This window comes from Triturus cristatus, chromosome 4_1, assembly GCF_964204655.1.
Source record: "Triturus cristatus chromosome 4_1, aTriCri1.1, whole genome shotgun sequence".
NCBI classification, from domain to species: Eukaryota; Metazoa; Chordata; class Amphibia; order Caudata; family Salamandridae; genus Triturus; species Triturus cristatus.
In genome coordinates this window covers 745,829,742-745,856,930 of record NC_140585.1, presented here as the reverse complement: position 1 = coordinate 745,856,930, position 27,189 = coordinate 745,829,742, and the positions used below count along the sequence as shown (strand labels likewise).

The window sequence follows — 27,189 nt, the reverse complement described above, 5'->3', positions numbered from 1 at the left end:
GGGAAATTTATGTACCATCTCTGCCTTTCTGCGACTGCCAGATCAGCCCTGTCTCTTGAAGTCCCCTATTCTAAATAGGTTACTATACGGTTTCCCCTGCTTCCTTTATAATGCCTCAGTGGAACCTTAACTTGGTTCTTACCACTTAATGTGAAGTCTTTGAGACACTTTAATATTGTCCTCTTAGGCTCATCACCTACTCTGCGAACATATTTCTATGGTCAAGGCTGCTCCTTTCCTTTCACAGCCCCAGTTTTCAACACCAGTGGTCTGTTTTCTTTGTGGCTCCGTGCTCCTGGCATGGAAAGTCGCGGAAAGAAACTGGTGTCAGTGCGCTGGGGTGGTGCCTATATAGATACTGCACACATCATTTCTAGCGCTGATGACTCCACCTGGGGCCAAGCGACACCACCTATTAGCGCGCAGGGGTACTGCTCGCAAAAAAATCTCCACATCCAGCCTGATGCCTGGGGATAATTCTATGGCAAGGAATCTGCGGCTAGATAGTCTCTCCCAGATAAAGCATTACCGAATGTAAGTAACTTGTTATTTATTGGTGTTTGTGACTGACACCTCAGGATGCAGTCTGTGGCTCTTGCTTTCCTGACTGACTATATTTCGGTGGGCAGAAAACAACTTGTGCTCTGACTGCTTGCAGTTTCATAGGGGAACTGAATCTAAGAGCAGATCGCCAGTGTCTAGTGCTCCTGTCTTCTCAAGACTAATGCATTCTCAGGTTCGTCTTCCTAGGAAGATTACAGGACTTGCTTCAGGATGGATAGACCTTTTGTTGTACAAGGTGGTGCTGTTGGTGGTTGTCATGTCCTTGAGGTCTGTGGGCGAAATTGGGTTCCGTTGTGCATATTGCCCCTCTCCAGAGGATCCTTCTGGCTAGTTGGTTCCGCAACATGTGCTTTTTTCTTGCCTCAAGTTGTCTTCCTTTTGTTTTCACCAGGAAGTAGTATATCTAGGTGCTCTCGATGCCTTTAGGTGCAGGGAAAGTTACATTGCAAGATTAAGTTGGTTAGGTGCATATCTATCAGGGCAGGCATTGTCGGAAGAGATGGATTTTATAATGGTTGTCCATTGATGAGCTGGATTGTTCTTTTGGCAGTGTCTGTTTTGAAGGTGTTCTGTAGCTTTTGAAGTGGATATTATTTGTCACTGTGTAGATCTGTCAGCATATGGGCTGTATGATCAATTTACTTTGGCATGAGTAGTAGCACCTGAAAAATAGTAGGCCGCAAATGGTGCACATTCTCCCAGTCAGTGGCCAATGATTGGACCTTAAAATTCGAACTCATAGCATTAGATTTACCATTGTCCTTCCAATATGCACTGTATCATTTTTATCATTTACTCATTTAATTTTTGTGTTAATAATTAGTTGCTTAATGAGTCAGAAGAAAAAGATATAACAAAATATGGAATAGAGCGGTGTAGGAGACGTAAGATGTTTAAGTATTTGCAGATCCTCTGGCTACTTGTGAAACGTTTTCAGATGGATCTGCTTCCTTTTGGTCCTATTCTGATCCAAGCCGTTCTAACAAGGCAAATAGGAGGACAGTTACTAAGTAGCCTTGTTGCAACAGAGAATAACTTGCTCTTTTATTCAAACACAGTTGCCTTGTTTATCTACCATATCTAGAGGTTGAATTGATAAATTATGAAAATCACTTTGTAGACGTTGCAGAAAGGAAATTGAAATGCATCCTCCACCATCTGACACTGTGAAACACACTGTTGTCTTTGATCATCAAAGAATTCACTTGTGATTTATCGGTTACCCCATTGCACTGAAAGCCCAAATCTGTTATGTGTAGTTTTGTTCTTTTTAAAATTATTTTTTACTTTTTCTTAAAGGCAATGAAAGGGGAAAAAGGCATAGGTGGACTTGTTCAAACAACAGATGGGCATGGTGACGAGCTGACAGAAGAATCATTCAGTAAGTACAGTTAGCTCTGAAGGGTTACTTGAATGACCTATGATCACTTGTGGATTTACTTGCATCTAGCAATTGATATCATTCCCCTGAATGTTTTTGAGTTGAATGAAAACGCCCATTAAAGTCCTAAAATGTCATGGAACCAGACTACTGTCCCTGAATATTATAGGATAGTGCATGGGCTCAAGATCATGACTATGACTATTATTTACTAGGTGATAGGCATTATTTTACTGCATACTCCATAACTTGTTAAGCGACCTTTGGCCCTCCATTTCATGTTCCCTCATTCAGAGGGGGAAATGGATGTTTTTGCTGGTATATGTACACTAACCAGTTTACCATTAATATATAACTAATACATTGCTAATGATTTGAAAAGCATTTTGATAAACACAGTGACAAGACAACCATTTGTTATATAATATTAAAGTCTTTAATCTGTGTGGCTGATCATTTACGATGAGCACAGCTTGTAATGCCACAAACTCACTGTAGTTGTTACCAGAAAGACAGAAGTTGAATGGTATGGGGACGCAGAAGATGTATTTAGGGGGGTTTGAAGTATGTTTGAGATAGGAAATGCTGATCAACAGAAATGCTGATAATAGGATGTGGAAGCTGAAAATAAGCTGTATCATAAGCACTCCAATATAAAACATGTTGGCTGCATAGGTGAACAGCCTTATTTCCAACTTTCTCTATTTGCAAAAACACATTTCCTGTCTTGTAAAACCGGATTATTTGTGTATTCACATTGGCAGGTTCGAATGTAAGCAAGTGTTGTTCTTAGGCATGGGATTCTCTCTGGGATCCATAAACTGTACAATATCGCCATACACGTGAGCTCTCTAGAATAATTTTCTCATCAATATTTTTCTCAAGGAAAAAGACACTAAGTAATAGAAAACTAGCTGTAACATGTATCAACTTTTTTTTTTCTCAAAGTACAGTTGGCTAAATTGAATCCAACATACATTTGGCTGTGATAAGAAAATGTTTTTATTTTTTCAAACTAAAATGAAAATGTAGACTCCAGTAGGCAGTTCCTGTTTTTCCAGCTTACTTGGGGGAAAATCCCCCAAAAGTGTTTCCTTTTTAGGTCTCGCCTAGCCTTGCAACGCATGTGTTGCTCGCTCGGCGAGACCTATAGTTAGAAAGGAGATTTCAGAAGGGGGCTCGAAGCCCCACCCCTCATTTTCATTGGATGACATCATCGTTTATGGTAAACGATGGCCTCCGATTGAAAATGAGGCTACTTTGTCACTGACCTTTCTCCTTTTGGGACGGCCAATCCGGACTGGATCGTTTGCTTCACGGCTGTCGTGAAGAAATTTCTTATCTAAAGGAGGCATGTTATCTAAACAAGCCGTGAAGCAAAGGATCCAGTCCGGGTGGGCCGTCCCAAAAGGAGACCGTGCAAATGCTGGAGGGATGTCTGCTGAGATCAGGCCTCCTGGGAGGAGATATCACGTGTCCCGGCAGCGATTTAACACCCATATAAAAGAGAATGCAACTCAGCTTAAAAGGAGAGCACAACGAGAATGTTCGGCTCAGTATTCATTCATTCAGTCCTTCATCCCCGGCTGCGAATACACCCACCATGGCTGACACGAGCACCCTATCGACCTCAGCAGAAGCCACACAATCTGCCCCATGATATGTTGAAATCACGGCTGCCACTCGGAGAACAACGCCTTGTGTGACCTTCTGCCAAAGCACAGTTCCCATGCTTGGCGCTGACATGAGCACAACACAGGCACTCGTGCACAGTGTTGGCCATCAGCTTGTGTGTGTCCAGTTTGTGCTGTGTACAGATATTATATGTGTTGTGATGCTGCACGCTCCTTGAACAGATATCACCTTGGAGTCACGTGCTGGCGCGCGCACCCAGGAGGTCAGCGCCTTCCGGGGTTTGTTAACCGCTTCCTTCAGCAGGGTCCTGAAAAGGAAGGAGCGACTGCACACACACCACCGCGAGTGACATCCGAAATGTGCATGCTCCCCTTCCAAACAATGTGCTGTTTACATTAAGAGCAACGCCTTGTGTGATCTTCTGCCAAAGCAGAAGATACCTTCTGGTCGAGTTTGCGCTATTTAAAACTAAAAATAGGGAGGTGCATTTTTATCCATGGAGCTTGCTGGAAATCTCTTTACTAGTTTACCAGATGGTGACAAAGTCACATTGGGTTCACCTAAGACAGATGTCTTATTTTGTGCAGGGAATAGCTTCCATTTGGTTTGTACAGTTGATCAGTGGGTTTTATTAGACATGTCTAACTCATTGTTAAGTGTTTGCTCTCGAGACCCAAATCCGCACAAGGCATTGCCCTTTCCTTTAAAACAGAAAGAGCTTGATTCTATGAATGACAGGCGGTGTTACCAGTACTCCTGTGCCATAATCCTGGCTTCCACAGTAGGGCACATTGTGTGAGCCTGCGCACAGTGCTTCGTTGTCCTTGACTGCAGCTTTCAAGACTAATGACTAGTAAATCAATCTAGCTGTGTAATGCAGATCGACATATAAATTATATTTATTGAGCATTTATAAAGTGTAAATGTGGGTTCCCATGACTCATGCCGCCCAGGCGTTTCGTAAGTCTTCCAAATATAAACAGTTTTTCTGCATGGTCAGTCCTTTGATTGTCCGGCTGGTGCTTTGGCTGGCCTGGCTTTCCCTGTAAATGCAATAGATTTCGCAATTACAACAAAGTGAGCTATTGCCATTTTCAATTACACCATTTGATTAATGCTTCACAAAGGGGGGGCTGGGGGAGGGAATAATAACATTTTCAATGCCAATAGCTCAAAACAATGTCATTGCGAGACCTATTGCATTGTAAATGGTTGTTTAAAGTCTGATTTTTGGCTGCAAACCTGCTATTTTGTATAAACTGTTTTGGTTTCAATTGACCACTTTTAACATATCTCATCATTTTCATGATTTTATTTTTTGTGGCAAGTTCCACTTTTCCTATTGTTTTCTGAGGTGTTTCTCTACTACCCAATCACTTACCTTTAGCCGTAATGCCTGGCATTTCTAGACATGTGTCTTTGCAGGGGAAGAGGTCCTGGAAAGCAAGTATCATGTTTTTCATTTGTCGTTCCGATTCACACTCTATCAAGCGGTGCAAAATGTGTGTCAATGCCATATTGGAGAGTCAGAAAGGGAAGGCGTTTCACCTCTGGGTCAAGCAGGATAAGTGGGCCATTCTGTTACAAGGAAGTACTGTCTGTCTTACTAACTGCAATGGGGAATGGAAACACACCCTCTCTTCTACCGTGTCTGTGACTAAGTCTGACCATTACAACCCTGAGGTCCTCATGCTATTTCTTTCGACACTCATGTTTCCTGTACTGGTCAGAGTCAAAGTTTTCATATTAGACATCAGTGCATTTAACATAATGGGCTACAGGGGCCATTTGTTCATTTGACATTGTGAGATTCTTTACCATCCCAAGCTCAGTACTGGTATGGAGGGCTTCATAGTTGTTAGGAGGTCCCCCTTTAATATGGAAAGACATCACCGGTGTCCAGTGAGATGAGGTCCTAAAGGCACATAATGCATCAATTACTTGCATTACTCTGAGTCCTACTCCCTCATTTCTATTTATTACATATACAAGGCATCCCTGCCTCACCAGACACCCATACCACATAATCTATTTTTTTTTGTATATATAGCCCCCCCCCCCCCCCCCCCTACACCCTCCTGTAATACCACATAATCCGAAACCATACCCAAAAGGTTGGCCTGGACTACCAGCGAGGGAGGGAAGGAGGTAGGGAATAGAAGTAAGGGAGTAGGACTCAAAGAAATGCAATTACCGGTAAGTAATGGATGCATTACCTTCTTGTCCCTCCCTCGCTTCCCTTCATTACACATACGAGATGTACAAAGCCGAACAGGACAACCAAAATGGATATGCACAAAAACAGGTTCATTAGACAAACACAGCCAACAAGAAAGCACAGCTATTCAGGAACCATAGCGAAAAGAACCTTGGAACCAAAAACCTCAGAACGGTCAACCTCCTGGCCAATCTGGTAATGAGAGGCAAAAGTCAAAGGGGAAAACCAGGTGGCAGCATGGCAAATCTCGGAAATGGAAGCCCCTGGATCTCAGCACAGGAAGCAGCCATGGACCGAGTAGAACGACCCTGAACCCCCCCAAGGGAGAAAGGTGCCCAGCAGACTCATAAGCTGGAGGAATCAGAAACCGAACCCACTGACTCAAAGAAGAAGTGGAAGGATGAAATCCCCCGATTCACAGACCCAAAATTCACAAAAAAGGAATCAGAAAGACGAAAGGAAGCGACACGGTCCAAATAGATCAGGAGAGCCCTCCTGACATCCAACGAGTGCAGCCACACCTCCGATTCAGAGGAAGGAGAATCAAAAAAGGAAGGCGGAATAAATTCCTGCTCCTGATGGAAATAGGAATCCACCCTAGGACAAAAAGAAAGGACCGGTCTTAATGACCCTGTCTTAAAAAAAACCTTACAAAAAGGATACTTGAAACACAGAGCACCCAGTTCACTCAAACAGCGAGCAGAAGAAATCGCCACCAAAAAGATGGTCTTAAAAGACAAGCAACTCAAATCCACAGTACCCAGAGGTTCAAAAGGAGGCAACATCAAGGCCTCCAAAACCAGAGACCGATCCCAAGACAGAAAGAGCTTCCGAGGGGCAGGGAGAACATTACACAACCCTTTGAAAAGTCTTCCAGTCAGACCATCAGGATCGTAGACATTATCCCAAGAACTTCGCAAAGCCTTAATCGCAGCCCACTGAAGATGAAGGGAGGAAATCGTCAACCCCAACGAAGCTCCATCCTGGAGAAACAACATTACCTCAAACAAGGTAGAAGAAACTGGGTCCACACCCAGAAACTGAAAGAACGCCCGTGCTGCAAGTAAAATTTGTTGGTACATGAGCGCCTAGCCACCGGCAGAGTCGAGGTCAAACCCGCAGGAACCCTTTTTTGCAGCAGTCCTAAGCGTTCAACCTCCAGGCCACCAAGCACATCCGGGACAGAACAACAGAGGCGACGGAGTCGGGGGCAGCAACCACTACAACTCCGACCTCAGTTCCACCAGGTGAGGGTACCAAGAGGCCCGAGGCCAGGCCGGGGCAGTCAGGACCACTGATGCCCCCAAAGACCGGACCTGCAGAAGGAACTGTAGGAGCAGAGGAAAGGGAGGGAAGGCATACAGAAGACCCCGAGGCCACGTGCAGGAGAGAGCGTCCACAGCCCAAGCTGAACTCTCCCGACTGCGGAAGCAAAATCTGGAGACCTTGGCATTGCCCACACTCGCAAAAAGATCTACCACCAGAAGACCCCAGGGCACTGTCAGCTCCACAAACCACTCCAGACGGAGGCAAAAATCCACTGAGGATGGGAAGGCCCTGCTGAGAGCATCCGCTAGAGAATTGGACACCCTCTGAATATGAATCGCAGAGATTGCCAACAGATGGTATTCCACCCAACAGACCAACTTCTCCGCCACCAGAACTAGAGAAGAGGACATGGTTCCCCCCTCCCCCCTCTCTCCACTCGCCTGCTCACATGAGCCATGGTCGTGATTTTGTCAGTTTTTATCAGGACAACCGAACCCCTCAGCAACTGTGATAAGGCCCTCTGAGCCTACCAAACAGCCTCCAACTCCCTCTAATTTGTAGACCTCCTGCTCTGCGAGTCGAACCCGAAGCCCCATGCCTGATGAACCCCCATCCAGGGCCCTCACCCTGAGTGGCTTGCGTCTTTGGTGACCACCAACGGCGCAGGAGGGGAGAGAAACACCCCCGCAGCAGAAGACCCCGATCCAGCCACCAACCCAGATCCTCCATGATCTGAGGGGACACTGGAATTGGAGAAGAGCGGGGGAGACAATGGGGAGACCAATGTGCCAGAATGTGTGCCATCAGTTTGTGCAAATGAAACCGGGCCCATGTAATCAGAAAAACCGTGGCCGCCAGACCCCCTTGGACCTGGAGCCAACGAGCCTCCACCTGGACCTGTTTGGACAAAAGAGCCAGAATGTGGGACTGGATTTTTTGGACACCCGAACATCGAGCAATGTGACCACCCCCAAATCTGTACGAAATCTTGCCCCAATAAAGAGACAGTCCAGGGACAGAACAAGGCAGGACCTTCCCCCATTAATAAGAAAAACATGCTCCAGCTAAACGTCAAGAACCACCCCCGTGTGATTGAGAGCCAACAGAAACTAGGGAGCATGAACCAACCAGTCGTCCATGTAGGGATGGAGAAAAATCCCCTGACTGTGAACCAAGGCTGCCAACAGAGCCAATAGCTTGGTGAAGACCCGGGGAGCGGACTTCAATCCGAATGGCAACACCACAAACTGGAAGGGGCAATCCCCTATCACAAAACACAGAAACCTATGATGCTCCAGTGCCCTGGGAACATGCAGATAAGCGTCCTATAGGTCTATAGAAGTCTTAAAGTCCAGGACCCCAACAATGGAATTATGGACTGCATCGTCACCATCTTGAAGTGAACGGTCGTGACCCACCCATTTACTCTTTTGAGGTCCAAAACCTGCCTGAACCCACTGGACACCTTTTGAACAAGAAAAGGAATGGAATAGCAATGTATTCCCTGCTCCTCCGGGGGAACAGGCACGATTGCCCTCTTTTCCAGAAGAGCCTGAACTCCTTCCAGAAGAGCCATCCTCTTCCCCGGATCTCTGGGGACAGGAGTACAGATGGGGCCCCAGCTGGGTGGCAGAGCGGCAAAGTCTATACGATAACTGCTCCCGACCACGCTCAAAGCCAAATGATCCTTCACATTCCGACTCCTAGCCTCCAGAAAATACAAAGCCTCCCGCCCACTGGCTTCAAAGCTGTCCCGCAATCGTTGTCAGGACTTCCGCTTGAAGGAATCAGACTGACCCTTGGTGCCTGCCAAGGAAGAGGCCTTCTTGGGCTGGAACATTCGCCGACGGTCCAAAAAAGGCTTGTAGGACTGATGGAAGGAATGCAAAGAAGGAGGAGGAGTCAAAATAAGATGGGAGTAGGAAGACGAAGGCTTCTCCCTGTAGGGCAGAGCATGCTTCCGATCTTTAAAAGCTTTCGTAATCATGCTGCCGAGCTGCTCACCAAACTGCATTTTTCCCCCAAACGGCATTTTAAAGACAGAAGACTTTTTGGGGAAATCTGCCTTCCAGTCTCCCACAGATTCCTCCAAGCCAGAATCATTGAACCAGAAGCCATGGCTGAGTATTTAAGGACATCAGAAGAGATGTCGGCCAATTATTTTGCCTGTTTCATGTGCACCAGTAAGTCAGAGCAATCAGTCTCCTCCTTCATAGCCGTAGCCAGTTTCTCAAAGTCCAATACCAAGGATTGAGCAGCATAAGCAGAGTAGATACCTGCCTTCAAAGTCAAATTCTCTGCAGAGAAAGCCTTCTTCAATGTCCCATCAACTTTCTTGTTTGTAGCATCCGCAGGAGAACAATCCTCTGGCTTGATCGCTGTACGACCAATCAGAGTGGCCAACATGGCATCCACCTTAACAGAGTGAGGAAGAGAGTCCTCTCCCTCCTCCAGAGAGTCCAGCTCCTGCAAAAAGTGTGGCACCGAAGAGCGTTCCAGGTCATGTCATTCACCAGCTATCAAGTCTTTGATGCGACCATGAGACGGCATAGCAAAAACAGGGGGTTTAACATACTGGGAAGAAATGCTCACTGTCCCCTTAGAAGAAGAAAAAAGTGAAAATCCCAAGTTCTCCTGAATATGTTGAAGAATATCCGGAACTTCCTCTCTACGCACAAATTTTCCTGAAGAGGTGGAAGGACAGCTACTTTCAGAAGCCGAGGATTCATCAGAGGGAGAATCCACCAGACCCACCGCAGAACAAGAGACCCTGCATTTGGACGGAACCCTGGACTCCAGAGCACGCGCCACAGCCGCCTCAATCATAGCCTGCACCTCTGAGGCTAAGAGTAGGGCAGAAGAATCCACCGGACCCCTGGACCTACTCCGGTGAGCAGAAATGGGCTCCTCATCGTCTGAAGAAGAGGACAGCACATGCTTGCACTTGGATGCATGTTTCCCCACCATAATGACATACAACCAAAACCCCAGCAGGGAGACACCTAGATAGATATAGGTGACACTCCCAACACCAAGGACCAACCTGAACAGTAGACATAAACTGGGAGGGAACCCCATACTCCAATAAAATGTTCCAACATGAAAGGGAAAAAAAAACATATACAATCACAAAATAACTCGCAGGTTAGTAAAAATGATTTTAAAAAACTGCCTTTTTCGAGGCCCTAACTTTGTACAGGATCACAGAAACAGCCAGCCTAGGAGCCCTGCAGTTCCGACTGCTGCCACTTCACCATCCGGCCTTCAACCCAGAAGACAACCCAGCCATGCAGAGCCGTCAACCGGATCCCACCCGCTCTACCGCCAAGATCGCACCGCGACTCCAGACACTGCAAGGGAAGGTAGCCCGCTGCTCAGGCCGGCCCTGCTATGCCCAAACAACCATGCATCTGTGGCAGTACTCAGAATAGTCAGAATCCAAGAAAAGACTGCAGCACTTGAAACTGCTGGTGCATGGTACGCACGCCCCACGACAGGTAAGACAGAGAAAAAACATATTGGAGAGTCAGAAAGGGAAGGGATGCCACCTCTTAATCAAGCAGGAGAAGTGGGCTATTCTGTTACAAGAAAGTACTGTCTGTCTTACCAGCTGCAATGAGGCATGGGGAACATACCCTCTCTTCTACCATGTCTGGGACTAGTTCTGACCATTCCACTCTCCTACATTGAGGTCCTTCTGCTATTTCTTTCGACACTTGTGTTTCCTCTGCTGGTCAGCGTCAAAACCGCTAAATTCAAAGTTTTCATATTAGACATCAATGCATTTAACATAATGGGTTTCATGGACCATTTGTTCATTTGACATTCCAAGATTCTTTACCATCCCAAGATGAATACTGGTCTGGAGGCTTCATAGTTGTTAGGAGGTCCCTCTTCAATATGGAAAGACATCACCAATGTCCAGTAAGATGAGGTCCTGAAGGCACAAAATTAATTAACCACCTTCAGTGGAGACTTCATCCCCTTCAGAAGGCATAGGATGACTAACAACCACCAAAGGGTACACTTACATCGAGGAGAGCACTGCCTTCACATAAGTGCCAAGCCTCTCGAGACGGTCCCAGCTCCAGTATAGGTGTCTACTATGTTGTCATTGTCTGTACTGCCACTCAAAATGTTTTGGCTCAAAATCTGCCTGAGAAGGATGAGGGTAGGAATACAGACATCACTGTATTACCTACAAAGAAAAAGCATTGTCAAAGCCAATAGGTCTTGGCAATCTGAGAGCTATTACTTTGGCAATGTCAATGTAATTTATCTGTGGTTAGAACATCTGTTACGTGCGCCACGTCAGTCCACACATGCGCAGTATCGGATGTTTCAATACGGTTGTGCAAGTTTTGAAAACCAGTCCTAAAGCCTGCTTTTAACAAAGCCTGACCCTTCACCTGGCTGTGATTGGCTTGCTTCATAATGCGTCTCAGGGGAGGAACCCCTCCGCTTGGCAAGATGGCACTGCCTAAGCCCGTGCGGAGGCAGCTGAACACCTTCATGCACACCGTGCTCACCGACACTAATCGCACAGGGCCCAAAGGTTGTTGGGACTACCAGTTAGCATGTCAGTGATCAGTAGGGTTTGGCCAACAGCATCTGTCACGCCAATGACCTGGAAGAGGCAGAAGTGCGTGTGACTCCATCTTTGGAATAGGCACAAGCCAGCAGTGGTGTGAACAAGGCAGTGGCCTGAAGTGGCTGCAGTGTATCACTCTGTGCTCGTGTAGTAAGTGCTCCTAATGTGCGAGCTATGTCCTCTGTTGCTGTACACTGCTTATGATGCCATACTGCAGCCAGCAGGCTACAATATATACTTGTCCCGAAGCAGCTGCCATGATGATAGATGAAGCGCGGCGGGCACCATGCTGATTAAGGGAAACACTCTACTTAGCCGCCATGCCAGTGACCAGAGCACCGTGCTGCGAAGTAGAGACGGTGCCACGCTGGGGCAGGAACAATATACCGTGACGGAGCTCAGAGCGAGCGCTCTAGTAAAGTGCTCCAAATTAAAGAAAAAAGTAGTTCTGAAAAATTTGCTAAATGGGACCTGCGGAGGAGTAGTAGTAGTAGTAATTGGTCCATGCTCTTGGGGCTAGCTAAACACAGGCAGAGGTATGATGCATGCATGATATGCACAAATGTGGAGAAGGAGTATAAGAGCGGCGATGGAGCCAGCTAATGGGAAGCCCACAAAATCTATTCAACTTGTCTCTTCAGGACATCACCAATGACTCTGCCGGTCTGGCTGCCGATGATACACAAGCCATGTCTTTCTATGATACACTTCTTTTAGCCGAGATCCACCTCCTGACTACACAAGCCACGTGAAGGGTCTTGATTTGCCTTTCTCTGAGTCCTCTCCTCTGTTTTTGGTTCTTCTGCAGACCATGAGTTTCAACAAATGAAAAGCAGAATCTGAGATATTAAAATTTGTCAGCCCAAAGAAGATAACCATTCCGTTAGGTAAAATTCAAAGGATGTGGTCTTGGGCAATAATGCTCCCTTAATCCTTTTTGGAAAAGGCAACAGCGGCCAGAATAAGCGTTCAACAGAAACATTTTTTCAGGAACCAAAAAACACCCAGAGAGGTATGGATTCTCAACAGCCTTTGCTCAAAGTTCCAGAAAAGGCTGTACTTGCTAAACAGTAATTCACTTTTTCTGCCACTTTCGTGCACTATGCTGGTGAGCTGGAACATTTCCAACCGTTTTTCTTTCTAATGACAGGCAAGTGTTTGCTCGATATTTACAAAAAGTGATTGAATATCAAATTCCACTCTTCTACACCTTCCATTCCAAAGAAGGGGTTGATGTGATCCCATCTCAACTGGGGCTCCTGCTTCTTGTAGCTAGATAGCAGTGAAAAATGTTTCCAGATTTCCAGTGAGTAAAGTAATCTATTCCTATTGTTTCTAGTAAGGAAGAAAAGTTCACATTCGAAATGTTGACCCATTGTAGATTTTAAATCTCTGCAGATGGATAAAGAGGGAGAAGTTTCGAATGCTAGCCCTGCATCCGATTTTCCCACCATGAAAACTGGATGATATCAAAGGATTTATAAAACAAATTCTTCCACATAACAGTTTGCAAGATTTGCTGAAAATGTGTTAAATTTTAAATAGGAAGTTCTCAATACCAATATCCAGTAATGCTGTTCAGCTTGAATTCAGCTCTGTGTTTTTCAAGTTAACTTAGTGGTGGTTGCAGCAGCTAAAATTAGAAAGTGTGTGATTGTATACCCCTTGTTGGAGGATTCATTAATAAAAGTTAATTTTGCTCTGCAGCTGCTTCAAGAAATAAAGATAACTCAATATTGTCTCTCATATTTGGGTCTTTATCTCCAACCAATTCAAGCAATGCAGTATCTGAGAGCTGTAGCAATCTTTTCTGATTCCCAGTGCCCTGCTACATTTGCGATCTCTACACGTTTGTAGAGAACATCCCTGTTAGACTGGAAACTGAGAGAAGAGCCAACTGTCTAGTTTAGCTAATTAATCTTTAGCTTGGTGGTGCAAGAAGTCTCTTTCCAGAAACCTCCGGCAATGTTATAGATAATAGCTGGCACCTCTGTGGAAGGCTCTTATTTTATTTTTTTAAGGTAAAAACTGTGATGGTTACAACCAAATATATATTGGATTAAATCTGGCTGCCTAAATATGTTTTTTTTTAAAACCAAAAAATTGTTTGGTAGCGTTATCTTTTGCAAGTACGTTTCTTTTATTCAATGCTTTTTTTCTTGAGAAAATGTTACCCAACAGAAGTGTTGCTGGGATCTCATATATGTGAAAATGTTTTACTGTTTATGGATTCAGAGAGAATACCCATGCCCGAGAAATAGGATTATTGGTAAATAACTTTCTGTCATTTTATTGAGTGCTTCCCATTAAAAGTGAATTTCATCACTGTATATTCTAATCTCTTTATACTGATGTTTGATCTTTTGTGTTACTACATATTTTGCCTTTCAGTTTATCTGGTTTTGTCTGTGTTTCTAGAGCATTTGGTGTGGGATGCCTTGTTTGGTTGCAATACCGATATATTCATCTGTTTTATTAGCAATATCCTTTTTTTGTTTTTTGTGGTTTTTTTAACATCGATAGTCGATTGGGCAGTCTGAATGGGCCATTGAAGTGCTCTACATGAATTTATATGGATAACTGAAAGCTATTGCTTCCTGCAGTGGGAGGAAATCATTTGTTGGGTACAAGTTTGGTGTGCAAAATCACGTTAGGCATTAGACCGGATTGTGAACTAGTATATAAATTCACACAGCGTAGGTGAAGATTGTTAGTAATGAGATTGTATTATTACAATATGCAATCATGGATGTGCAGATTGCAAAGACCATTCATCCCAAGGGCCTCCTCATTAGCAGAGAAGAAAAGTTATCCGCTTACTCTAAGAGCATGGAAAAGACCGGTTTTTATGATCATGATTTGAAACTATGAAAAGTCTGTGTAAGAAACCAAGAGAATACTGATGGTACAAATTAGTTTTATAGGCATCAAAAAGATTTTATTAAAGTATATATTTTGAATATTTAATATATCACTGTCTCTCCAGTAGGATGGCTCCCAGTTAAAAGCTCTATAAAACCGCTATTATGAAAAATCAGCTACTCTAGAGACTCCTTTTGATTTATGCTTATGGACGCTGGTGCCTATTCCTGGGCTTGAGCCCATGGACAAAGATAGGATCATTCTGGATGCCAAGGTACAGATATAGCTTATTTAGTGAATAGGTGTCTCACTGACGTCAGAGCTAATTGTGCCAACCTCCAAATAAGAACCTGTTGGGAGGCAGATCTTGTTTCTGCAAGTTCACTATAGCAAGCTACCCTTTCCAGATTTGTAAGCTCTTAATAACTACATCTCCACCAGGTCCGATCCTGAAACATATGATTCTTTAAAAAATGTTAACTGTTTTTTAAGCAAGCAAATCTAAATCAGAAACGCCACATTCACACATTTTTTCCCCAGCTTCTGATGACATGCTTTTTTTTTTTTTTTTAACCCTGTGTTTTATTTCACAGGTAATTGTGAAGAGTCAGCAAAACCAATGCTCCATAATTCAAACTCTTACTAGAGTGTGATGCAAATAAATCTGGTATGGACAGGCATACTACCTGTTCATGAAATCAACATTGTAGCAGGATAATGCTCAGGTGCAATATTGATTGCCACCTTAAAGTCTAATTTCTGAGGGACCCTCATTTGAAGGGAAAGTAGAGTAGACGTTCTGCTATTCAGTGCTGGAGCCTTTCAAATCCCAGAATTTTTATCTAGGAGAACCTCTTCCATTCTCAGCTGCCAAAGGTGTTACTGGAGTATTTTGGAATGATGTCCCTTCACTGTGTGCATCTTGATTCTTCTCTTCCTGTTAAGATTTAAGGTCAGCAATGAGAGAGCTTTTATTCTTATGGAGGCTCGGAGCAATGTAATATCTACGTTTTTAGCCAATGATCATCAAAGCACCAGGCACTGGTATCTGCACCAGAGAGACTAGAACCATTATGTGAGCAGAGAGTCTAGGGAATCACTTTATCCAGAGAAGCGTGTTTTGTGGCATGTATGCCCTGACCCCGAAAATCCAAATAAATTTGTGTAGTAGAATGATGATTGTTGTTGTGGTGATCTACCCTTAAGTTATTATGACACAAGCCTTAACAATTGAAAATACACTTAGAGGTACTACAGGCAAGCTCACATTTCTGTCTCTATATCGCCTTCCAGATCATCTTTGATCTTCTTTTAGCCTGTATTTTCTAACTAGTTTGACTAGTTTCTTTCATAAAGAATAATATCTCTATACCAGTATCAAACACTTCTGCTTTACAAGAACCTTTTGGGGAAGATCCATTCCTGGTTTTGACTTCACTTGCAGGTGGAGATAAGCCTGTTCATCCTTCTGCACCTTGAGCAACAGACCATTGGCTCAGGCACAGCCGTCATCTAAATCAGATGCAGCTATATTATGTCATGTTCACAATGTGATGTCTATGTCCAATGCTATGGAAACTGTGAATTAGATAATTCTACATGGGGTGTCTATTGTACTATCTTGTATGCCAACTTCAACTATTCGCACAGTTTAGGATGTAGCACTTCCTAAACCTCAGGTCATGCCATCAAGCCATGGGCAAAAACCACCACCTCCTGAATAAAACCTTGGGAAAAACATTCAGATGGGGAAATTCGCATGAATCCTTCTATTGGCGAATGGTTGAGCCCAGGCTGACTACTCTAAAATGGGGATGAAATTGCGGAAGGGCCCTGGAGTAGTGTATTTAGTGGGCAGGCATAAAACTTGAAACATTGCGACTTCCAGCGTGCTGTCTTCATGAAAGCCTTGTCACCCTCTGCAGCTGCTACCTCTTTCAAAGTTGCAACTATTCGAAAAGACTGAGTATGTGAGGAAATGGGGTGTATTGTATGGTGTGGTTGTGCAACCTCACTGTGTAATGCACTTACCAACCCCCTTTTGGTCCAGTAGGTTTAGTCTGTAAAACCCTCAGCTCCACCCTGGGTAGCTGTGGCACAGAGCAGCAAAGCATATACAGAGGACAAGTGTCAAGCATTTTAACAGCACCAAAACAATTGAAGAACAAATCGACACAACACTCAAGAAACCCGAAACCAATTTATAAAAACATAGACTGTATTTTTATAAGAATGTAGACGCTAGAAAGAAAAAGATCCACCGGAGTCTTCTGGTGATATCTATTTTACAAGCAATAATAAATTAAAGCAATTTCACTCAGCCGCGAACAAGCATTGGCAAGGTCAGCGAATTGAACACAAACGTTTTCAAGAAAAACTTAGGTAAATGTCGATGCGGTCAGTTAGAAGTACTTAGGGCGGCCAACACTTGCAGGGGTCTGGTCAGGGAGACCAGCAAAGTCATCAAGAGCAGTTTCCTCCTGGTCCTGGTTGCTGGATCAACTGCCCACAAAGTCCTCTCCGGTCTGCCCGAAGTCCTATTGCCTGTTGTCGCCATCACAGGCCAATCCTAGCTAGATCGATAACTCTCCTTCTGAGGGTTGTAGCAACTCTCCGACAGCACCCCTGGGCTCAGCAAAGTCTGGTGCAATTTGGTGCGTCGGGTCTTCGTCTTTGGTGCTGCATGGTGGCATTGGTAACGGCTTGGGTCTTTGGGCTACCAACTTGTCCCACCAGAGTTTTTCAGTTTTTGTGTTCCTGTGATGCAAGCAGGAGGCCAGTGAGCTGACCCTTGGAATTCCCTTGGCTTGAGAAGGCTCTGGAGTCAGCTTCTCCTTGAGCAGGATACTGCAAGCACAGTCCCTTTCTTCGCTAGCCATCAGGTGCAGTGTTCAATGGTGCAGCCTCTCTCTGCTGGTCCCTCGGTGCAGCAGGGCAGTCCTTCAGTCCCTCTTCCAAGTTGGTCAAGATCTGAGGTCTGGGTGCCAGTGGAGCCCCTTTTATGCTAGGAAAATGTCTCCACGGCAGGTTGCGGTTGGTAGTCCGTATGCTACCAGATTCTTTCCTATCTGGTAACCACTTCCTGTGGAGTATAGCATCTGGCTATCCCAGTATGCTCCATTCTGCCCTCTCCCAAGATGGCAGAACCACTCTCAGGGCTACACGTCCCTAGAAAAACTGGTTTGGCAACTGGTTTCCCCTCTCTGCCCCCTGTGCCAGCCTGTCTGCCTAAACAATGGGGCTGCCTTCCTCCCTAGTGTGACACAGCTGCCCTTCAAAAGCAGCTTCTCCTTTGAAGCCTACCTTTTGGGGCTAACACAAGTGACTTTCTGCAGAAGAGAGGTAACACCTCCCTGGCCTGCACTCCCTCATTGTTTTCCCTCCTGAGAGACGTTGGCATGTCTCTCCAGGAGGGCAGAAAGCTACCTCGTTGAATAAGCTCCATGTGTGCCCAGGAAGGCACAATTGTTTTAAAGGCAAGAAAGTGGTAGCTTTGCTAAAGCTGCTCACTGCAACAAGTTTGATTAATTTTGACTTGAGGTACAAGTTGGGCTTAATGTAACTAGTTGTTTGATACCTTGGAGTGCCCACTTTGGTCACACCGTTCCAGAGTTAGCACAGCTGAGGGGTTTGTGTGTAATCATGTACTCGCCAATTGGGTGACCAAGTCTTTCCATAGAAAAAAACTGTAGCTTTGCTTCTTTACTGCCAGGATATGTAAAGTACATGTCCTGCCGGTGTCATATGTTGCAGCCTGGCTTAGGACTCTGTATACTTGCCAGAGGGAAGTTGTTGCTTTGCCATTGCTTTCAATGGTAAAGTCGGGCTAGCAGTGTACACCTGCTCTTCCAGTCTGCAGTGGCAGACTGCAGCACTCATTTTACTTGGGGGACCCCCAGGTTGGCACAACCAGTACTTCAAACCCTGGGGTACCCATTTAAGTTTCATGCCCGGGGAACCATGGTACAATATACTAGGGACTTACAAGTAAGCTATCCATTCCCATTTGGGTACAGTCAATTTGAGATACACATTAGGGTCAGGGCAATGACAAAGAGGGTGGTTAGCAGGCCTCAGTGCACTCCAAGTCGAAAAAAACAGCAGCATCAGTCGTAAAACTTGGGTTGACCACACAAAAGGAGGCATTACCTCACAGAGTACCATACTGGCTGTGATCCAATCCACATTTCCTTAGAGCCGCCTTCAGTACTGAAGAGTTATATCGCCATTGGCCTTGTGAACGAGCAGTGCTTCCCCTACCCTTTGGCACCTTGCAGTGTAGTCCTTACTTGACAGTAATGAAGTGGCATATCGACTCTGGAGACCCAGCAGTGTTCCTCTACCCTTCGGCACCTTGTACTGTAGTCCTTTCTTGACAGAGATATTGCTGATCTTGGAGCTTGCATTTCCATTCGGGCATCCCCTACCTGAATGATCTGTCTTGGATTGTGGAAAGAAGTTCGTTCTCTCCTTCGCCAGCATGATTACTTCTTTACCACCCTTTCCTAACTTGAGCATCATCATTTACATACTACTTCACTTAGTCACAACGCCCCTTCAGTGACTGACCAAATGCCCGCTATAACATGCAAGTCACAAAGTAAGCAATACCTACACTATTTCCCTGAAGATAGATAATGCAGTTACTTCACTTTCAGCCAGGGTAGCGTGCTTCAGTCTGCTCCAACCGATTATCTTCCTGATCAGTAAGCCAGTTAGCAATTTTCCTATCCCTTGACTTGGCCAGAAAGCCCAAAGCTGCTCGTCCTGGAGCAACCCATGACTTGCTGTTGACCTTTTTTTGGGTCCATTTGATAAATTGTACTGTATACTTTTGGCTCCTTAACATGGTTAAGATCTCTTAATTTGCACGTAGTCACTTTTTTGGAGCCTGATTCATTCAACATGGCCAAGAGTTCCAAGACCTCAGGAACAGCAGACGGGAGGTGGGGGGGGGAGGCGGGGTTGGGGTCAGGACGTACTCCTGCAGAGGCCACCAGCACAGTCTAATGCGTATCCAGTTGGAACTGGTCAGCTAGGAATCTTCTAGAAAGTCCTCCTCCTGTAGCTTGTTGTTTCCCTGTAGCTTGAACAGGGGTTCAGCCTTATGACTCATGCAATCAGCAACTTTATCGTAGGTACAAGAGGGATTAGCCCCAGTCCTTCTGAGCTCCTCTCATTCCACTTCTCATCTTTTCAGGTACAGTAGTGTTCTGAGGTGGGTGTTGGGGATTCCACATTTATGCCTGACTCTAGCTTGTAGGTGAGGGAGACTCCTGGCTCCTCCCTAACCACTGGTGTAAAAGTTCCCAGGTTTACCTTACCCACTTCAATCCACTTCTGGGGGCAGCTCCCGTCCCACTAGGATTGGTGCCTACCTGGCTGGGGGAACAAACGAAGGGACCTGTCCATGTGTCATCTGACGTCTGTCTGTGACAGGGGAGGCCCCTTTGAAGTAAACTAAATGCCAGGATTCTGGCCAAATTGTCATCCCACAGGAGGACCTGGAATACCTCCCCACACCCAAACCTTTGTCTCTACTGTGGGAAGCAGTTTTCATACCTCATTCAGGGCTTGCGTACTCCTAGGGCTGCAGCTGGAGGCTAATTGATCCTCCAAGGTCTTCAGGCAGGAAAAATTTAACTTTCTAATTATTAAACCTCCAACTTCACTAGTGAATTGAGCTTTTTATAAATATTATAAAGGGTCCGAGAATGATAATTGTAGCTGTTTCCTAGCCAAAGATAGCATTACGAAATGTAATAGTGCATCCCAGTGTTTCTCTTTGAAACGGGCATCCTTGCTACAGTGAAAATAGCTTTTAGATGCTTGTCACTCTAAGGCTGTGGTTCCTAAACTGTGCGCTGTGGCTCCCTGGGGAGCCGTCAAACCTAGCCAGGGGAGTGGCGCACCAGGCACTTAAATGCATTTAATGTTGAAGAGTCTGTTGGTTTCAGTTAAACTAATTAAACTTAAACGCATGATGTTGATGATTTGTAAGTGACATGCCTAAAGCTGTAAATGTAGTGCTTAATTGATGGCATGTCGAAGGAGGTGACCTCCATATTTCATTGGATCACCATGTTCCAGCACCAGATGCCTGAATTATTTTGTTAGAGAAATGCATTATACAACAATGTAAGTTATCAGGAAAGTACAGTTGTCCTGTCTATTAAACACACTTAGTATTATTAAGTATTGACATTTGTACTTGAATCATAGGCACTTCCGGTACACATTTCCTTCAGTACACACACATTTCCAGACCGGCCTGCTCTCTCCTTGAGTACAGGGAAGCAAAACACCATACCATATACGGCATAATGCCAACATTTGGAAGCAAGAAAGAGGGACGTTTAAAAAAAATAATCAGAGGAATTTATTTTACTTGCATTAATTTGGAGCCAATTTTAGGGAGGAGACAGAAAAAACAAAGCTGTATTTGGTTTAAAAAATCCTGCTGAGACAGGTGTGTTGGCACGTATGACATGGGTAGAAATGGAAGTGCATGCAAATATTCTTCAAGCGCAGAAACACTGGCAATGGGGCCTGTAAGAAACTGGCTCTATATATACTGCACCATAGTGAGGTACAGTGTGTATAAAGTCCAAGGGTCTACAGAGGTTTGGCAGAGGTTAAAGTTAGATAGAACCTTACTCTCTAAAGTGGTAGCTTGGTCGAGCAGTAAGGCAGTATCAGAGGACAGTGTTAAGCATTTGGTGTACACACTCAGTCAGCAAATGTATTCACACACTCAAGAACTGAACTGTAGGCTAATTGTTTTGTATACAAAAATATACTGTTGTTTTATTTCTAGAACCAAGCAAGCCTGGTACAGGTAAGCATAGAAAATACTCTTCAGTAGTAAATTGCTTGTATGAACACAGTTCAGAATTGCAGCGTAACTTGTACTGGTTTTGGTTACAGTTTTAAGTACGCAATTTGCAACACATTGCAGGTATAGTACATTCAAATGAATGGGCTTTTTAAGTAAAATGCAGTTAATTACTTTTCAGGTTACTTTTACTAGCACAGGGTTGGATCCTAGATTCAGCCCTGGGACATTTTAGTAAATGCGTTTTAGTTAGAGGTACGATTTTTAAAGAATATTATTGCATTTCAAAAGTTGAAACTTCAAAACTTTTTCACATACAATCACCAATGTTATCCTACGGGAGGAAATTCACTTAGCAGGTAAGTTATGTTAACAATACTTTTTCTTACTCAGTGCTGGATACCTAGGTTCAGCACTGGGACATTTCCTGAAAACAATTGAAAAAATGCGTTTGGTTATTCGGCTGATTTTTAAGGAATATTTGTAATTTTCAAAAGTCGACACTTGAAAACTTTTTGGGAGAAAAGAGTTATTCTATGAGGGAAAAGAGGTTATCTGTTTCCAGGTAGGTAATCGGTCTTTAAAGTTAGGGTCCTGGGGTTAGACTCCGGGGTCTCCCAGGGTCAGTGATGCACTGTTGTTGCACCCTCAGTGGCACTAGGGCGGCCGGGTGCAGAGTGTTGAGGCCCAATGTTATCCTATGGAGGATAGGGGAACTCCGGTTGGTGGCTGCTGGCTAGCAGGCCATGGGGTTGTGGGCGCAAAGCTCTAAGGGTTAAGCTCAGGGCAAGTTGGGGACCAAGTTAGCATGAAAGGGGCACCCTGTTGATTTCAATGGAGATTCTCCGGGACAAAGAAACACTGCAGGCTCGAGGATGAGGATCTTCCAGGAGTGACCACCACTTCGAGGGGTAAGTAGGGATGTAGAGGGTTGATTAGGCACCGCTGGGTTGGGCACACAAGGTCATGGGGCGTCGGGTGCAGGGGTGCCTTGGGACGTCGGATGTTGTTACCCGCTCTGGTCACGGTAGGGGGGTCCTCTGGATTGAGGCTGCAGGCTTCGTCAGGAGGCTTGAGGCAGGTCAGGAGTCCGCGGATCTCTGATCAGGATCGCCGGGGGACCACCTCGTGGTGTTTTCGCACTCTAGCCCGGCCCGGGTTCGGCGGGTGCAGAGTGGGCTGGATTCGCGGGTCCTGGCTGGCACCAGAAGCTGCAGTTCAAACACGTCCGGTGTTCACAGGAGAAACAGCTTGGAAAGTGAAGGTAGGCAGGTCCTCCGGTGTTTTTGAGGTTGCTGTCCGCTGGACACGCTGGGATTTTGCAAGAGCAGGTTCGAGGAGAGACAGGCCTGTAGGGCTGGAGCCAAGTCAGTGGGCGTCGTCCTCTTGTTAGCTCTGCACAGCTTCTCGTCCTTCTTCTTATCTTACTTTTCTTGTGGTTGCTGGATCTGAGGAAGGAAGGTTCGAAGTGCCCCTAAAATACTAAATTTAGGGGCGTCACAGGTAGGTAAAGGGCAGGGACCAATGGGTCCCTTCCCTGGGGTGGGTACACCCCCCATTCTAGAGAAAACACATTTGATGCACTCTAATCAATCAGGTTTCAGAGCGCAACACTCTACAGAATCTGCACTATTGTATACGACTGAAACCTTAAGAGCAGCACTTGATCAAGGAAAGAGAGCAAGGAAAGAGAGTCTTGGTGCTATTGGACCTGTCTGCTGCTTTCGACACGGTCTCACATGTCATTGTTTTAGACCACCTTGCATCATCTGGCATATCTGGCGCTGTCCTAGAATGGATAAAAAAACTTCCTGCAAGATTACCGTCAAGTGATCACACTAGGCCAATATAACTCTCAAGAAAAGAGACTTCTGTCAGGGGTTCCCCAGGGTTCGAGTTTTAGCCCAACCCTCTTTAATGCCTATATGGCCCCACTGATTAAGCTAATATCGTCCTTTAACATAAACACCATCTCATATGCGGATGATCCGCAGCTAATCTTGGTCTTGGACAATGATACTACCCAGGCGGAAGAAAATCTCCACAATTGTCTTACAGCGACTTTCAGTTGGATGAATAATAACCACCTGAGCTGCAACTCTATAAAAAACGAAATTCTACTATTAGGCCAACAAACATTTTCTCGCCCAAACTCTGGTGGCTAGCGAATACTAACCCCCCCCCCCCCCCCCCCCCCCCAAACACAATGAACGTGGTTCGAAATCTTGGAATAACATTTGACATCACCCTATCGTTTGAACAGCAATCCCTGGCAGTTCCTGGTACCTGCTACCACATCATAGAAAGCATTAAGAAATTTTTCAATCTAATTCTCATCTCAGCAAGGCAAACTGTCGCCGTTGCTCTTATCACCTCCAGGCTAGATTATTGCAATAGTCTCTATGGAGGAACTAATAGATCAGTCCTGCACAAGCTCCAGATGGTCCAGCACGCGGCTGCACGGCTGGTACTGAAATGGCCCAGGAGATCGTCCGCAACAGCGGCACTAGATATCTTACACTGGCTACGAATTCACAAATGCGTCTTGTTCAAGGTCCTTATCACTTTTAGGGCCTTCCATTTTCTGGGCCCCCAATACCTTCGAACTGGTTTTAAGTGCTATTTTCCCTCCCGAAGCTTAAGATCAGCAAATGCCAATCTCTTGAAAATACCTGCTTTCAGATTGGTGTCTAAGGGATGAAAATCGCTAACAGTCTTAGGCTCAAAGGCTTGGAATAAACTTCCCCAGATTACATCAGAGGCCCTCTTTGGGAAGGCACTAAAAACCTGGATCTTCGGTGCACCAGATTCTCTCTGCAATACACTGATCTGATCTCCCATCCTTACCGTTAGCAGTAAGCCAGCTGTATGTTCCATCGTTGGTTTCCGTCTCAGCGCCAAGATGCTCCTCAGAGTGATAGTCGCGCTATACAAATATACCATTACATTAGATCACATTCTGCCACTCTCCAGTGGGAGAGGGGTAGGAGCCTTTCCCTGGTTGGCTGGGTCCCCCCACCCTCAAGATGGTGGGGACTCAAGGTTGTGCTTCACCTCGCCTCTCCCACCTTAGGGGTGGAGTTGGCAGAGGTGGGCACACCTCTCTTCCTCACTTGTTTTTCCCGCCGGTTCTCCCGCCCAAAGTGGGGGTTAGAACCAGTGGAGACCAGTTGCTGAAAGCAGCTAATGGTCTGGAGAGGCTCACAAAGGTGGCATGCCTTTGAAGCTTCTCCTTCGTGAACCCTGCCCATCCTGGGGGAGGATGCTTGGCACCTCGTCCCAGGATGTGCATTGTTTCAGGCCCCCGAGAGTAGCAGGCTCTCGACCCAGGTGTCCAGAAACATGTCTGGTGGTGGCAGCCTGCGCAGCCACACAGTCGGGTCACTGGTAGTTGGTTGTGTTTCAGGGGGCATCTCTAAGATGCCCTCTGTGGTGCATTTTACATTAAATCCCACACTGGCATCAGTGTGGGTTTAATGTGCTGAGAAGTTTGATACCAAACTTCCCAGTCTTCAGTGTAGCCATTATGGTGCTGTGGAGTTCGCTTTGACAACCTCCCAGCACCATGTACTCTTAATTACAGCACTGCACTTACAGGGCCCAGGAATGGACCTGGGTACTGTAGGGGTACAGGGCTTTGCACCTGTACCCTCACCACTGGCTTAGGGCATCCAGCTAGAGGGGTGACTGATGTATGCCAGGGCAGTGGTTTGTGGGCATGTGTGCCATGTCGACTCTTTGTTTTGTTCTGCACCAAGACACTCAGCCTACAAAGGCGCAGTGTGTGTGTGTCAGGGTGCAGGGCCTCTAAGGGTGCCACAATAAGTGCTGCAGCCCTAAGGGGCCTTCTCTGGTCACAGTGCCCTGGGTACCTATGGTACCATTTAACAGGGGCTGACATGTGGCCAGAGATGCCAATTGGGTTTAGGCTTCAATGAAGTTTTAGGGAAGAAACACAGGCCCTGGGTATCTGATTGGCAGGAGCCCAGGGCACATCAGCAATTTAGCAAAAAGTGGAGGCATACCATGCAAGAAAGAGGGTACTTTCTCACAGGGCCTACATGCATAGGGGTGTTATCTAGCATAGTAAGTGTGATAAAAGAGTTTGAGATGCTACTATAAAAAAGGCATGGGCAAAGAAGTGTAACTAGGATGTTTTTAATTAAATGCACCGTCTTAGTAACACAAAACACCCTGTGTATATGATTATAATACCTTCATCGGCCTCATCCCAATTATTTTCAGGGAGAAAAATGCAAGTACTCCAGAGGCTGGGCTTACATCCACTCTACCCTCCAAAAAAAGTAACAGTAGGGAGCCACGGGCAATGGCCAATGGGTCAAGGGAGCCAGGGGTCGAAAACATTTGGGAACCACTGCTCTAAGGGTTTGTTTAAAAGAAACTTTATACAGGTCATACTTTTAAATACTATGCACCCCGCCTTATGAGCTAGAAGGACTACATAGGGGGTGATGTGCATTAATATTTAAAAGGAATGTTAAGATCCATCAAAAGGGTTTATATTGACAAGCCAACTTGCAGTTTTAGGCTACTCCAGCCAGGATACAGTGGAAGACCTAAAGCCAGGTTTGCACTGTAATCGATGACACAAAAGTTGCTGCAGTCTGCTAATTGCATTTAATTTAGAGGCCCTGTGTACACCCTGCACTATATGCTAGTGACTTAAAGGTGAGGTGAATATCCCAATTAGGAGTTTACCAATTAAATAATGTTTAAAGAGGGAGCACAGGCACTTTATTACTGGAAATCAGGAGTAAAGTGTGCACAGTTCTGCAGTCAGCAAAAATAGGGTTCAGCAAAAAAAAAAAGGGTGTAAAATCCAGCGCAACTATACAAAACAAGCATTGGCATAGCCAATAGGTCTCGCCTTTGAGACCTTATAAGTGTTTAGCCATGCAACAGTTGCATAACTAAATACTCATAAGGTCCCAAAAGCGAGACCTATTGGCTATGCCAAGCGGCCGTGCGCCCGCGAAAGTGAAAGTAATCGCGGTAAAGCACGGTGCGCACGCCCGCGCACATGCACTGTAGCTCTAGGCTGGCCTGGTAGCACTTTTTGGAGCCCTCTCAATAAGTCTCGCCAGACCAGCTCATGCGCTGGGTCAGGCGAGACCTAAAAAGGGTTGATTTCCTTTAATCATGGAAAAAGATGAGGCCAGCAATTCTCTTGTGAAATGTAGGTATTTAATACTCCACCAACTTCCAAGAATAGCAGAGTGATTAACATAATATGTCAAGCATGAGGCCCAGTACAACGAAGAACATTGTTTGTAGAGTTTGTTTGAGGCACATGTGTTTATTAGGCAAATAAACTGATGGGTTGTTTAGAATGATGAAATTCTTTGGTCAGATGCTGAAAAAACGATTTAAACCCTTGACACAGGTTTCGTAGGCACTGTGCAACATACCCTCCCTCAAGTTTAAATGTTTATTTAAAATGGAATTGTCAATAAAGTTTGCTTTGATTTTTTTTTTTTTTTCTCCTTAATAAGAATACATAGTTTTCAGAATTTGTTTTGTCTTTCAGCTAATCAGTTACCGGCCGGCTTAATAACAACAGATGGCCAGCAGAATGTTATGGTTTATACAACATCATATCAACAAGTAGGTTTCCTTTTGCTGCTCATTAACTTAATGTCATATTTGTTGTAGGGCGTTACTGCAAGGAGTTCCTTCATAAATATCTGTAGAAAGCTGCATAATCCAAATCTGTTGAATGTAATAAACTGTGCAGTTCCCACAGACAGTAGAACAGCAAAGCACATTCTGACTGGCTGTTAAGAGTGGTATAGAAATGCACGAAGATAATTTGT

General features: G+C 45.2%; 1 protein-coding gene across 2 annotated transcripts in view; it reads left to right on the top strand.

Moving 5' to 3' along the window:
• NFYB (nuclear transcription factor Y subunit beta) overlaps positions 1-27,189 on the top strand; it is a 179,791-nt gene that overhangs the window by 118,028 nt on the left and 34,574 nt on the right. For both annotated transcript variants that reach the window (XM_085653254.1, XM_085653256.1), the window contains exons 5-6: positions 1,864-1,945; positions 26,904-26,980. In XM_085653254.1, the coding sequence (XP_085509380.1) occupies positions 1,864-1,945; positions 26,904-26,980 (159 nt within the window). The remainder of the gene's footprint in view (positions 1-1,863; positions 1,946-26,903; positions 26,981-27,189) is intronic.